Here is a 15,670-nt window from a genome sequence, read left to right on the forward strand (position 1 = left end):
TCGGTCCATCAAATCTGCACTGACAACAATCCCACCCAAGCCTATCCCTGTAACCTCATGTATTTGCTCTACTAATCCCCCTGACACTAAGGCACAATTTACCATGACCAGTCCACCTAACCTGCACCGCTTTGGACTAATTTGCTAATATTTAAGTTCAAAAGCAAGACCTTAAATATTTTAGATATTGGCCAGCTTGTGCATTTTCTCTTTTATTATCTTAAAAGGGAGGGTTAAGATGTTAGTGCCTTTGATCAATTGCTTCCTTTGAGATGATATATATTGTTTTCTAACTAGCTGAATTAGCCATGAGCTCAATTTCTGCGATGGTGGAAAGCCAACAGACTTAAATGAAATAAATGGCATTTATTTATGGTGCGATCACTGTTTCCAAGTTCAAATTATAGTTATGCTGAGTAAAGGTTTTATAATGTTTAAAAACTAAATACATGTGCATGTTGATACTAAAACTGATGATCTTAAATAACAACATCCCTAGCTTGATTTAGTCTTTCAAAATGGTTGCTGATTTTAGATAGCTTTGACATGAAATGACCTTTTTTATACATGGATACATTCCCCACTGCACACATTTCCATGAACACTGAAGAAAAGGAGCAAAATAACTGACTTTAATGAGAGAACATAAGTTTTCAATAAAATCCTTTCTTTTGGAGTGATGTTTGTAAAGTTGTATGCTGAGAGGTTCTCTTCAGAACAATTACTGAAGGAACTGGTTGGTTTTGATTTGGTTTCCCCATGTTTTTCTAATATGTAGCTTGTTTTTCATATCCAACAAAATATTATTTTTTTTTCTCCCCTTCTTTACTGCCTTTGAAGTCCTTACTGTTTACCTGTTGACATTCCAGTTGAAGTAACTAGTCATGGGAAATTCTCCCCCTTTCTTACATTGTACCCATTCTCTTGACACACTTGTGTTTTCTACACATGGCTAGATGTCACAAATCCCTACCTGAGGATAACTTACATCCCACAAAAACACCGTTCCCAAATATGTAATGTACTGAGGGCAAACAAACAGAACTGCTATGATTTCCACGGGTAAAATTATTGACTTGATAGTTGCACAATAAATTTACTGGGTGGGGGGCGGGGGGGGTGTAGGTAGGGTTGTCTTGTTTCAAGTTCTGCTTAATTATTTAAGCCTTTGTGTATTGTTGGGTGTTTTTATGTTTAAACAAATTGAGGAAAATCATCAATGTTACAGAATTCTAATATGCATGTTTTTAAAAACAACTTTTGAAGTATTTATTTTATTTTACATAGGGAACTCATGCAAAGATACTGATCCAAAATGCGTCATACTACTTTAAGCTGATCATAAGTAAAACATGTTATACTTTTAAACCAAAGCCAACAGTTTTAAACTTGCCTGCTCCTTTTATGCGATCTCAATCATTCAGCCCCAGCTAAAGCATGCTGAACTAATAGAGAAAGAATAACAAAAGTCCCATTTGATCATAATCCAAGATGATTTAGATGGAATATATATATCCCAGAAAGCATGCAGAAAAATAGTAGGCATCAGCAAGTAGCAGCAGAGGGAGTGGGACTATCTGCAGTAAAACTAAACCACTGAAGCTTGCTTTTATCAGTGGTTTTTTGTTCAGAAACAAATGTGCATCTCAAATTAATAATAACTCTGCCACTAACTGAATAATGAAATATCAAAAAACAGAATTCTGGAATTTTTTATTTAACATAATCATTTACCTCACAATCACAAGTGTCATTCTCTAAATGGAGCCAAGCGCTTACAACTTGAATACAAATAGTATTTTAAAATTCTCTGGAGATTTACCATAAATAAACATTTTTAAGATTTAGTGGAAATAACTGTTTATTTTAACAACATTACCTTGTTGCAAAATGACAACTTCAAAGCAAACTTGTAAAATGTACGAAAATCAATTTTTTTAATCTTTCCGTCGTAAACAAGAGACGAAGTGATCACAGTCACATTAGGTTGTTTTCGGTAATCGACTGGATTTGTATGTAAACTAAGATCAGCAGAAGCATCTTTAATAAATTAACTTAATATTTGGGCGACAGAATGTTTTCAGAATTTGTTATGGATAATTGGTTACTTGGATATCTTAATAAAAAAGAAATATCCCTTGCATTCCCTGGCAGTTTTGCTTTAAATGTTAAGTATTATCGGGCGGTGTAGTGGCTAGCATTGCTGCCTCTCAGCACCAGGGACCCCGGTTCAGTTCGCAGCTTGGGTCACTATCTGATGGAGTCTGCACGTTCCCCCCCCCACCCCAGTGTCTGCATGGTTTCCTCCCACAATCTGAAAGACTTGCTGGTTAGATGCATTAGCCATGCTAAATTCTCCCTCAGTGTACCCGAACAGGTGTCAGAGTGTGGCAACTAGGAGATTTTCATAGTAACTTTGCTGGAATGTTAATGTAAGTCTACTTGTGACATTAGTAAATAAACTTTAAACTTTAAGCCACTTTCTAATACACTTTCCAATCTTGTTAATTCAATTATTGGTGTTCAAAAAGAAACAGTAATTCAAATTAAGCAATTTTAAGCTAACTTTTAAAGGGCCCATTTTAGTGTAATTGATTATAAAGCCATCAAAATTAAAGACCAAAAAATGTTTCTGGCCATTTTCAACTTGATACTATTTGCAATGTTGTACTATGGCAGTAATTTTCATCCCCATAAGTACTCACGCTGGAATGGCTAGGCAGAATGTCCAGTTGGGTGGCAAGGTGGCACAGCAGTTAGCACTGCTGCCTCACAGTGCCAGGGACCCGGGTTCAATCCTGGCCTTGGGTCACTGTGTGAAGTTTGCATTTTCTCCCCGTGTCTGCATGGGTTTCCTCTGGGTGCTCTGATTTTCTTCCACAGTCCAAAGATCTGTGGGTTAGATTGATTGGCCATGCTAAACTTCACCTTAGTGTCGGGGGGTGGGATTAACAGGGTAAATACATGGAGTTATGGGGCTAGGGCCTGAATGGGATTGTTATCGGTGCAGGCTCGATGGGCTGAATGGCCTCCTCCTGCACTGTAGGGATTCGGTGATTTAATGACTGTATCTTGGTTTTGTCCATTGTTTCTATGTGTTGCTCAATGTTTTTTTATTATAGATTGGCAATTTAGCAATAAATGGCCTCTGGGCAAGCGTAGCAAGAGGTCCTAGCATTCAGTGTAGAGTTTATTTGCTGGTGGGGGGATTGAAGGCTGCTCTTTGGAGTTGATTAGGTTTAACGAGCCCCTTATTGTCTTTTTTCAAGTGTCTCTTGGATTTAATGTTTGAAAGGGAGGTGAACTGTTCACCAATCATTGAAAGCAGGTAATGAAGATGAGTCAGCTTCTGATCATTTTAACCTGGTTCAGTCTGATTGAAAACAATGAGACATAATTTGCCATTGGACTGAAGACCTGCTATTTGTCAGATTTATCTTCTTAAAACTTTGGGGGACAAGTTGCTGAAAGTGAAACAAGAAGAAACCAGATATTGGATTGAAAGGCTGTAAAATTAGCAGCAAAAGAACTTAGAGCAGGTGAACTGAGCGTCAAATTCAGTAAGAAAGAGAAATGAAGATGAAAATAAAGATTATCTTGAGTAAGGGAAAAAATGAAGGAAAAGGTTTTAAAATTTACAAATTTTACATCTTTCATTCTTTTAAAATCTCCAACAATTAAAATCAGAAGGAATGGGAATCCACACTTTTAGGTTCAGTATCAGAGATTGCCTGAGTAATTAACAGTTATCATGTGATTTAAAAGCATGCTTAGACTTAACTTTCTGTGGAGAGTTTAGATTGTATCCAGCGTGCAAGTATTGCAATTCTTCATCATTTAATGCTTTTCAGTTGTGAGGTAAACAATGAGGTGCAATATTTGCAAAGCTAGCTGTGTGCACTGCGCAGAGCATCTAACAAAGCAAACTTTAGATTTCAGAATCTGGAACCAAAAGAGAAAACGCTGGAAAATCTCAGCCGCTCTGGCAGCATTTGTAAGGAGAGAAAAGAGCTGACGTTTCAAGTCCAGATGACCCTTTGTCAAAGTCACACGCTGGAGTTGGTGAAACTTTTGATTTCTGCACTTAATTGCATATCTTCCCTTGCCTAAAGTTGCAGTTGCATTTGCGCATAAGTGCTATTAGCCTCACCGTTGTTTTGACAGCAAAATGTGGGCAGTTTTTAGTCTGAACTATCATCTAAAGCACTTTGACCAGTTGTAACTGGGCAGGGAGGAATGCATCTCAATCCATTTAAATGGAACAGTCACAGAGCCATAGAAAGCCCTCAAATGTCCCTGTGCCAGAGTAAAATGGGATTGAAGATCTTCTGGAAGGAATGAAGGTCAACTGAGGACTCTAACATAGCTTTCCTTTATCTCTGGGAGTGTTATAATTTTTGACACATTCAGAAAATGTATGGAACTGGGCTGTCCTCCAGCATTTGTCTAGAGTTCCAGGATTCCAGTCGTGCAGATGGTAAAGGCAGGATAATATGTTGCTCTGTTTGTTATAGGTAGACATTGTATGCAACTGGATTCCTATTCATTTACACTTTGTTTCTTCAGAATTTCTTTGCTGCATTACTTTGGTAATATTTAAGTTTTTTGGACAAATATGGAAAAGTTTGGCTTAATGTTTACATATAAAGCTGGTTTTGTCATGCCTTTTTTGAGACAAAGATGATAAGTTTGTAGTGGTGCGGATGTGTGAACAATTCTGTACAGCTTAGAATGATTTGATAGGAAATGTCTTCTAACTGTTGCAAAACTGCTGGCAAAGTGTGTGACTTACATCCTCAAAATGGAGTACTTGCCACTTTGAAAGGTTAGTTAAAAAGAATATTTTGTCAAACCACAGATCCACAGCACGTGTTGATTCTTAAATGCCCCCAGAGGTGGGGCAACAAACGCTGGCCTGGCCAGCGATGCCCACATCTCAGGATTGAATAAAAAAATTAATTTGTCATTGTTTCAAGTTGATTCAGACTTGATAAACTTATGATAATTGATAAAAGCAAAGTACTGCAGATGCTGGAGTCTGAAACCAAAAGAGAAAATGCTGGAAAATCTCAGCAGGTCTGGCAGCATCCGTGAGGAGAGAAAAGAGCTGACGTTTTGAGTCCTGATGAAGCTTCAGGCATCCTTACAGATGCTGCCAGACCTGCTGAGATTTTCTAGCATTTTCTCTTTTGGTTACGATGATTGATTCTGTGAATGTTTTAATAATATTATGTAATTGAATTGTTAGTAAGACTAATTATCAACAAAATATTTCTCTTATTTTCTTTCTCCAGCTTGAAAATGCCAATGTGTTGCTTAATCATACACAACAGCCTTACAGCTATCTTATTGAAACAGTGCGCCAGAGAGATGCTCAGATTCAGACATATAAAGAACAACTTTCACAACTGGAGAATGAAGTCTGGTAAATGTCAAGAATTATTAGCTTAACCAGAACTGAGGTTATACTTATCAGGAGAGGTTAAACATGCTCTTTCTTTTTCTCCAGAAAGTCGGAGACAAATGGGTGACGCAATCAAGGTCTTTAGGTCTATGAAAGGGCAGCATTATGGCACAGTGGTTAGCACTGCTGTCTCAGCGCCTAGGACCCGGGCTCGATTCCTGGCTTGGGTCACTGTGTGGAGTCTACATATTCTCCCCTCCGTGGATTTCCTCCGTGTGCTCCAGTTTCCTCCCACAGTCCAAAGATGTGTGGGTTAGGTGGATTGGCCATGCTAGATTACCCCATAGTGTCAGGGGCAAGCTAGGGTAAATGCATGGGATTATGGGGATGGGGTGGGATTGTGGTCGGTGCAGACTTGGTGGGCCGAATGGCCTTCTGCACTGTGGGATTCTATGAAAGGGTTTTATTGGATAAGTATGGACAAGATGTTCCCACTTGTGGGTGGGACTGGAACTAGGGGCCAAACATAGAAGATGATCACTAATAAATCCAACAGGGAATTCAGGAGAAACTTTATTCCAGGGAGTAACCAGAATGTGGATCTCACTGCCAGATAGTTGAAATAAATACCAAAGATGAATTTAAGGTGAAGCTGTGGACAAGCGCGAGAGGAAAAAAGAAATGAACAATATGTCGAAGGAACTAGATGAAGCAAGGTATGAGGAGACTTGGCTGGAGCCAGAACACTTGCATGGGCCTCTTGAGTTAGATGGCCATTTTATGTGTTACGAATACATTGTAATGCTTGGCATAATTTAAAATAATTCCAGTATTTTAAAAAAATACTATGTTGTGATCCAGCGCCCCTCTTAGATGTGGGCGCAAATTTCATTACACAAATCTCATGACTTAGCGATGACACAGAGGTTAGCACTGCTGCCTCACAGTGCCAGGGACCCAGGTTCGATTCACAGCTTGGGTTACTGTCAAACGTGTGGCATTTGCAAGTTCTCCCCGTGCCTTAGTGGGTTTCCTCCAGGTGCTCTGGTTTCAGTCCAAAGATGTGCGGGTTAGGCTGATTGGCCAAAGTAATCCCTTAGTGTCAGGAAGACTGGCTAGTGTAAATAGGTAGAGTTATGGGATAGGACTTAGGTGGAATATTGGTCAGTGCAGACTCAATGGACTGAATGGCCTCCTTCTGCACTGTAGAGATTCTGTTCTATTCTGAGTGGCCAGAAATGAGATTTGCACCAGTAAGATCTCTGTTTGAACAAGGGTGTGATCCTGTATCCATGGATTTAGATACTCTTTAATATAATTAATGATCTTGAAGCTGTGACCTCAAGCCACAATGTGTTTCCTTCTCCCAATCCCTTGGCTTGACACCACGCTGGCGTGAATCACTGATGGTTTTCAAAAGCAAAAACCAGTTGTGCTGACCACATCGGGGGCACGGAGGTGCCTTTAGGGACCGGAGGTTAAGGGTCACTGCTCCCTAATACTGCAAAGGACAGTGCCAACTGTGTACATGAAGGAGTCAGTGTCATTGGGGGCTCTGACTAGGGGTGGCAAGGGTAATTCACCACCATTTGAGGGGGAGACGGAAGATCCCTGCAAGTGAAGAGAAGAGGTGAGATTCCCAATGCTGGGGTTTGTAGGAGGGGTTGCTCCAATGCTTGTGTGAGGGTCATGATCTCTGTTGGGGGGAGGATGCCCCACTGTTGGCATTGTGGAGAGGATGCCCCAGTGCATGGGATGGGCAGTGGGAGAGTGGGGAGGAAGGGCCCAATTTCTGTCGGATTGGGGGGGGGGGGGGGGGGGGGGCGGTGGGGAGACGCGGCCTTAAATGTAGCTTTGAGATTGGGACATACAAATCTCAGAATCCCAACATTGCTGCCATGTTTAGGCCCTTCCTCCCTGGTTGTGTGATCCTTGCCAGCACTTTAAAATTAAATCTGGTGAGAACAAGCATCTGCGAAGCTGGCGGGTTTCACACAGCTTTCCTCCCTTGATCCAATGCTGAAGTTTTGGGAAGATTGCACCCAATGTGTTGGATTTCGCTCTGATTTACGACCTGATCTCCAGCGAGCTGGTTGTACAAAGCTGAATTAAATGTGCAGATAATGGCTACTGCCTAAATAACATTGGTGAAATGCCCAAGGATTCTCTCTAAAAGGAGCATCGTTCCCCTTTAATGATTGCCACTTCTACTCCATTTCACTTATCTCCACCCACACTAGAACTTCCTGAGGTAGATACCACATTGCGAAAGCCATCTTGTTATTGGGGCTATTTATTTGTTCTTTGGCTGAATATTAGTTTTAATATAAAATACAAGCAAACTACTGCTGGAATCTGAAACGAAAACATAAAAATGCTGAAAAATCTCAGCAAGTCTGCTAGCATCTGTGGAGAGAAAACAGAGTCTGGATGACTCTGTCAGAATTTTAAACATTTGGTTCTCTGAGGGACTGTCAAACCTTTTATTGCCCTTTTTACATCGTCCTTCAGAGTTTAAAGTTTATTCATTAGTGTCACAACTAGGTTTACATTAACACTGCAATGAAGTTACTGTGAAAATCCCCTAGTCACCACATTCCAGCACCTGTTTGGGTACACTGAGGGGGAATTTAGCATGGCCAGTGCACCTATTGTAAACTTTGCAATTAGAATCCTTCTATTACTCTTTTTCTGAGGAGATGTAGGCAAATTACAGAGATTCTAGAGGGAGGCATCTCAAAACACATATGTTTCCTAAATGATACACCAGAATTTACAGCTGAACATGGTCTTGGTTAGATGTTTTCTGCATGTCACTTGCCTCAGCAAGCTACGTTTCTTGCCCAGAGTTAACTGGAGTGATATATCACTAGCCGACGGAAGACCTGCAACCTACTTCAGTCCAACAGGCAATCTTCCTCCACTACTCGAGCCTACCTCTGCCATGAATTTCTCTAAATTCTTCCAGCAGTTGGTGATAATTGCCACCTCACCATTTCACAAAGTTCTGCTCTGTTCAGGCAGACCCCTACTTGGATGTACATCCCAATGAAAGAGAGACATTACTACAAACAGGTGGGGTTCCCACTGAACATTAACCAACTGACAGAACGCGTTGTGACACTCGTTGTGGTGACCATCTCAATTTGAGAAACGTGAAAAGCTTTAAATTGATCAATATGCAACTACCTTGCTTTCTTGGTTATCTTACCCATCAGGTGAATGAAATACTATAGAACAGGCTGCAGGCATTCTGAAGTCTATTTTAGGTGCCTGGATAACCCACGCAATACAGCCCAGTAAGAGGATACAGAAGGATTGCAACTGCTTCCTTCATAGCATTGTGACAAATAAAGGCTTGCTGTTTCTGAAAACATGATGCTGTGGAGATCTATTACAAGCCCATTGACTCCCACAACTAGCTTGACTACAGCTCTTCACACCCCGCACCTTTAAGGACTCCATCCCATTCTTTCAGTTCCTTTGCCTCCATCACATCTGTCTTGATGATGCCACTTTCCAAAATAGTGCTACCAAAGTGTCTTCCTTCTTCCTCAATTGTGTTTTTCCACCGATTGTGATCGACAGAGCTCAACCGCAACCCCCAACCCCCACTATTTCTTCCAACTCCAGTGTGCTGAGTAGTGCATCATATCTTCCTCTCACCACCTCCCACCTGCCGTGTCAGCATTCCACAGGCACCATTCTTTCTGGGATGCCCTGGTCCACTCCTCCATCATACCAACACTTCACCCTATGCCTATGGTACTTTCCTATGCAATCGTAGAAAGTGCAACACCTGCCCTTTTATCTCTTCTTGTCTCATCAGCCCAGGTCCTAAACATCTCTTTTAGGTGAAGCATTGCTTCACATGCACCTCCTTCAGTCTGGTCCATTGCATTCACATGACATGGAAACATAAAGTCTTATCACTGGGTAGGATGTGGGATCTGCAACTCAACTCCAGGTGGAGTAGGACACCAGTATGATTCAGCCAAAGGAAAGTATGACAAAACAGTGTCCTAGGTCAGCCCCAGGTTCAGTTACAAGGAATGTTGCCTCATCTATTAATAGCAGACAGTCTGCAGGACTGAAGGAAGGTGGCGGAGACTGAGTCATCACCATACTCTCCAATGCTTATCCTATGGTTTTTAGGTGACCTTTTCAAATCCGCACTAAGGGTCAGAATTGAACCAGTGATAGATTTTTAAGGCAAGAATAGATAAATTTTTGATTCTAAGGCAAGGATAAATAAATTTTTGAATAGTAAAGGAATTAAGGGTTATGGTGAGCGGACGGGTAAGTGGAGCCGAGGCCACAAAAAGATCAGCCACGATCTTATTGAATGGCAGCGCAGGCTCGAGTGGCCAGATGGCCTACTCCTGCTCCTAGTTCTTATGTTTATCCGTGAGGGACTCCAACAAGGCAGGAAGAGAAGCTATCGCTCAAACTATACAGGCATTGTTAGGACAGGCAGGAGTGCAATCATGCAAGCATAGCCCCACATAGCTGCACAACAGAGAAAATTAATGAAAACTTTTTTTAAAAAGTGTAGTTTAAGAATGTGTTCCAAGCCATGCTAAATGCAACAACTTGGAAGTTAAATACATCCATAATTTTATATGAATTGAAAGCTCAGTCCTGGCCTGAATCCATATTCCTCTCCAATCTGTATACAGTTGTGGCTAAATTTGAAGGTTAGATTATAGTGAGTGTTCAACTACCCACAATTAGTGGTGCCAAAAATTGCAAGGTAATTTTAAGGATTTTCTTGTACTCCAGGCATTTCTTTTCCTATATATAATATTTGTAAAGTAGTTTAACAGGTCCATGATCATCAATTTATAGTCTAGATTTTAGTCAAACTTATAAGTAGAAAAAACACGTGGTATTGCACCTTCTCTTTGAGTACATCATGTTTAGAGCTGCTACTACTGGGAAATTGAATATTTTCTCCTTTTTGGCATTCAGTGTCAGAATTGACCTCCTCGGATCAGGTTCCATCAGTGTGAAGTTCCGAATATTTTGTCACCAAAGTATTTTAGCAGTCACCACTCACCATTGTGGAGTTTATGCTGCCCTCACCAGCCGTCCTTGTGGCCATGCTTGAGTATTAATGTTCAGTTATGCCATGGTTAGTACATTTGATCACACTCAGTAGTGACCGGGTTGAGATTGCCCAATCTCAGGCCAGCAAAGAAGAAGGGAATTTTCAGCCCATGTGGGCTGGATTTGGATCCTGATCCCAGAGAGAAAAGATAATCTGCTACCCTCTTTGCCACCCAGTTGCTGCTAAAGCAGATTGATATGGATACCAATATATTTGAAGAGCCTCTACAGTTTTTTTTAAACCCATGTGATGAAGAAAGGGCTTTCAGATAGATTTCTTACTGATGTTATTTAGGAGGGCATTAGCTTATTTAAAGTGAATGGATTGATGCTGCTATTCATTTAGAGAGTCTAGGCTTTTATAGTTACTGCATTGCTCAATAGGACCAGACTACATTCCATCAATTCCAGTACTACACTACAGCACATGCATCTAAAAGAAAGTTCATTGTGGTGTCAGTGCCACATTTCTTTCAGACAGCCTGTCCTAGAACTAACTTCTACTTGTATATGAAGGAGGTTTCCATTTAAATAAAGCATAATGGCTGGTCAGAAAAGTAACCAGTGGTATAAACACTCAAGTTGCTTATTAAGTTGACATTTTTTTCAACTCATTCTGTGTGACCACATCTCTGAAGCAAATTAAATTTTTATACCAATGCGTCAATTGGATTTCATCCCATAAAATTTGAGTTGATCAAAATCTTCATCTTTCTGCAATAGTTTTGTTATTACCTAATAGATCAAACTGGATTCTCTTTACCTTCTCTATCCTAGGGGTCATTGCCATAGCTATACCATTTTAGGTTGGGAAACTAGATTTCAAATTTGGGTCCTTGTGTATGCCTGCCTGTGTGTGTGCATGTGGGTGTGTACACACACGTGCACATGTGCGCATGCACATATACCAAGGATTTTACCATTTCCATTCTAAGTGCCGATTCTGGGTGTAGTACAGATCCGACTTAGAAATCCGCTTTCAGGCGCCCCCATACACTCTCAGCCATCTCCAGTCCCGTTCGCACTGTGGGCAGGGCTTAGTGCTGCTGGAACGATCGGAGCTCTGGACTGCACATGAGCAATTAGGAAAAAAATTGGAAAAAGTGTGCCTGTGTCAGATCGCTCCCGAGCTGCAGAAAGTGGAGAAAGCGGGCCCGGGAGCAAAAAGCTGGGGGGTGGGGGGGGTGGCCTGGAGAAGGGAGGCAACTGGATCTTGGGGGTCCACTGCCACTCTGCGAGCAATCAGTGGAGGAAGGGGAGCAGGGGTGGTGATCGGTCTGGGTAGTGGGGGGTTGGATAAGGGGGGGGGGGGGAGGGACACACATCACTGCCACCACCCCCCCCAAAGATCCATTTGACCTCACTCCCCTTCTTCCCCCCTCCAACCAGAGAATGATCTGACCCGCCTCCACCCCCATCTCCACCACTGATCTGAGCCAGTGAACAGTTGCAAACACTGAACGCGCTCTTCGGAGGCTGGAGCCCCCGACTCAGACTTTTATTCAGCAACTCCCTAAAAGCGCAGTTCCGGCTTGGTGAACACGGTGGTGAAGGGGGAAGTGCTGGTAGAGTTGGGTGGGCAGTTCATTAATTCAATTTAAATGCATTTAAATCGTCGTTGCGCCCAATTTGGGCACAGAACGGATCCCCGCTATTTGCGGGTCTCAGTAAAGTGGAAATCAGATTGCAGATCGGGTGCAGATTGCAATAAAGGCCTCGCACCTTACTTTACCACGATTTCGCGCCTGAAAACGGGCGCAAATTATAGGTAAAATCGGGCCCCAAGTGTCAGCATTTCACCTTGGCTGTCAATGTTATAAGGGCCTAGTTAGTGTGCGATTTTATTCACTGGCAAAAAATTGGTGTGGTCTGGGTCTGTGCCCTTTCGGATCTGCTCTGACTCAAGTGCTGTTCCTAGTTTGACCAAGCCAGTCACCTCTAGTGTTGATGGAAAGAGCCGCTGTTAGCGCATAACGTACCACAACTTGCGTTTAATGTCAGTGATTATTCCTTTTTTAAAAAAAACTAACATTTATAGCGTATGCAACATTAGCTGTTATTCCTATCTTTCAAGCCTATCGGAAACTTTTGTCTGCTTTGAAGCTGTTTTGCAAAGACTGAACTTCAGCTGAACTTGAATTCAAACTGGAATTTGTTTGCCAGGATTGTCAGAAGCCCAGTCAGGGAACCCACAAATCATCAATAACAGCATTAAGTTTATTTCATGTATTTTGTATATAATGTAATATGAAAACAGATAATGATCTGGAGCTAGAACTTGAGGTGGTGAATAAATTGTGGACCCAGCTTGAAATAAATTGGAAGATGGGAAGAACATTTTGAGTGACAACAAGTATGGTTTTTTTTACTGTTTTTGGACTGAAATCGTTGTTTCCAAATAACAAAACATTCCTGAATTTGCATCACACAAACTTTCATAGCCTTCAGGGTATTTTGTCCCCTGCTGCTGATTAGGTCACTGACAGTCCTGACATATTAGATACCTATGAATCATTCTCGAAGGGCCAGATGATAAACAAGGGGGTAACCATCCATGGCAACAATTTATTTTGGCAGGACCAAGGTAAATCTTGTGACAGTGTTATTCCCTGTTCTGGCATCAGTTGTCAACCTTGCACAGGCAAGATATGGAATCAAATGTAGTTGAAATCCTCTTGACTGTAAGAGTCCCCAGAGAAGATGGTTTTGGCAGAGGTTCATCAGGCAGCTCTTGTTGACGTTTCTGTTTCTATCTGCTTCTTGCCACCAGTAGATTTTTATCTGGTCCCAAGTGCTCTATTTTCTTGATCAGCAGCTTGTACTGTTAACCATGAAAATTGGCAAGGAAACAAAAGCTTCTCTTGGCTTTGCTGCATCTTCACATTTTCTTCTGTCTTTCCTCAAATAAATGGCCAGCAGGAATTAACATTATGTGGCTTGTTAAAACTTGACTATTACCTTGTCTGCAACTAAGGAGCCTTTGGAAATTAGTGACAGTTTGCAAGGCTTTCCTAATGGCAAATTGAACAGGAAAAATTGGTACCTTGAACTAGCAGTAGCATCGAGATTTGTCACTTTCCTTGTTCAGCCAACAATTGGTTCCCAATACTGCTAAATGTAAATAATCCAACCAGCAGGAACACTGAGCGCTTAGTAGATCTTCTGACCTGTTAACTACACTGAGCCAATTCTCAATACAGTGCAGTGTAGAAATGCAAGTGCATTATGCACATCATCAGTTTGAGTGAATGCAAGACCCACTTTGCCATGATGTTTCCAGGTCCACTAATGCTCTGAAACAATCAATGTTCCTTTTAAAGCCACAGCAATATGTTATGGTACAGAGGCTGCTTTACATACCCAGAACATCTGGAGGAAGCATGAAGCACTTGTACCTTGTACAGTTGCAAAGATGATAATGTTGGCAGAGGCAGGATAGAAGGATCCCACTTCCTGCCCCTTTCTCCTGGCCTTTGCTTGACAGGAGCCATGGCTGATGGTGGACTTTATTTCCCATTTCCGACCTTAGTTCCTGATCCCAGCCCTGCTCAGATCTGAGTAGCGTGCACATTTTTGTGGCTATCCAGGTTAGCCTCGAGTGTGAAGATGGAAACCTACTGGCTTCTGTTTTTGGGACAACAGCCAGAAAACTCTGAAACCAGTCAATATTACTGCTGCCGCAGACATCTCCATCCTGCCAGAGAATTAAGCTTTCCTCTTGCAGGCGAGAGTTTGAGCTATCACTAAGCAAGGAACAGGTGCCAAGACATGCTGCCAAATGACGTGTGACAAATAGTGAGCAGCACAGTTCACCAATAAAATACGTGGCTATGTTTCCGCCACCATTCTGACTGCAATATGGGCACAAGCCATAACCCATTAAATGATGTTTCCGGCATCTAGCTATGCTGAACTTGAACAGCAGCTACTCATCCCTGGCCTGTGTAACTTAGTTATATTTGACACCAAACTCAGCTTCTATCAGTGTCCATGCTCAAGACCAACCTCCAAACAGGCAGCCATGGTGTGTCATTTTTAAATTATTAAGCTATCATTTTTCAAACACTTTTCTCTCATAAAGATGAGCTTTGTGGATACATTCTTTTAAGCCATTAATCGTGTATTAATCTTTAAAATTGGGGTATTTTTGATTTGATTTATTATTGTCAGATGTGTTAGTATACAGTGAAAAATATTGTAGAGACAAAGCATACCGTACACAGAAAACGGACAGAGTGCAGAATGTAGTGCTACATGCATTGCTAGAGTGTAGAGAAAGATCAACTTAGTGCGAGGTAGGACCATTAAAGTCTGATGGCAGCAGGGAAGAAGCTGTTCTTGAGTCGAATGATACGTGACCCCAGACTTTTTGATTGCCACATGAAATTCCTATTCATTTAATCTAGTAAGTTAAGTATACAACTGGGGGAAAGCTTTTGTTCAGTAAGAAATATGCTATCATTTCTATAAACAAATGTATCTGCTTTTCCTTCAGTCAATTAAAAAAAGAAAAAGCGGCTTTACTTCGCATGAAAAATCAAATGGCAGCAGATTTAGAGAGACTCTTGAGCCAACGGGAGGTAATTCTTTTCAAATTATCTTGTAATTGGCAGAACATAAGTACATGAGAATTAGGAGCAGGAAAGGGGTTATTATGTTGATCAACTCATTTTTCCTTTTAATAAAAGAAGCTCCAGCATTTCTAAGTTGGGATGGAATGGAAGACTGAAAGGAACAATTACAGCTCGGTCAAATGGTCCACGAGGTACAATGGTTTTAGAACAAAGAACAGTACTGCACAGGGCCCTCCAAGCCTGTACTGATCACATTGTCCTATCTAGACCAACCACCTGTATACCTATTCCCCGTCTGTCCATGTGTCTATTCAGATAAATCTTAAATGTGGCTAACGTATCTGCCTCAATCACCTCACTTGGCAGTGCATTCCAGGCCTCCCAACACCCTCTGTACAAAAAAAGCTTCCCCCACACATCTCCACTGAACCTTCCCCCCGCTTACCTTGAACTTGTACCCTCTTGTAATTGTTATTTCTGCCCTGGGGAAAAGCTTCCAACTGTTCATTTTATTTATACCCCTATAATTTTATAAACTTCTATCTGGTTGCCCCTCAGCCTTTGTCTTTCCAGGGACAACAAT

General features: G+C 41.5%; 1 protein-coding gene across 2 annotated transcripts in view; it reads left to right on the top strand.

Annotated features, from left to right (window-relative positions):
- The window catches only part of pibf1 (progesterone immunomodulatory binding factor 1), a 117,371-nt gene that overhangs the window by 92,423 nt on the left and 9,278 nt on the right, over positions 1-15,670 (top strand). The window contains exons 15-16 of one of the 2 annotated variants that reach the window (XM_080197841.1): positions 5,295-5,425; positions 15,009-15,093. In XM_080197841.1, coding sequence (XP_080053967.1) covers positions 5,295-5,425; positions 15,009-15,093 — 216 coding nt within the window. The remainder of the gene's footprint in view (positions 1-5,294; positions 5,426-15,008; positions 15,094-15,670) is intronic. The other variant, XM_080197842.1, reaches the window with a different exon arrangement.

This window comes from Carcharhinus amblyrhynchos, chromosome 10 (assembly GCF_965287045.1).
Source record: "Carcharhinus amblyrhynchos chromosome 10, sCarAmb.v2.hapA, whole genome shotgun sequence".
Classification (NCBI taxonomy): Eukaryota; Metazoa; Chordata; class Chondrichthyes; order Carcharhiniformes; family Carcharhinidae; genus Carcharhinus; species Carcharhinus amblyrhynchos.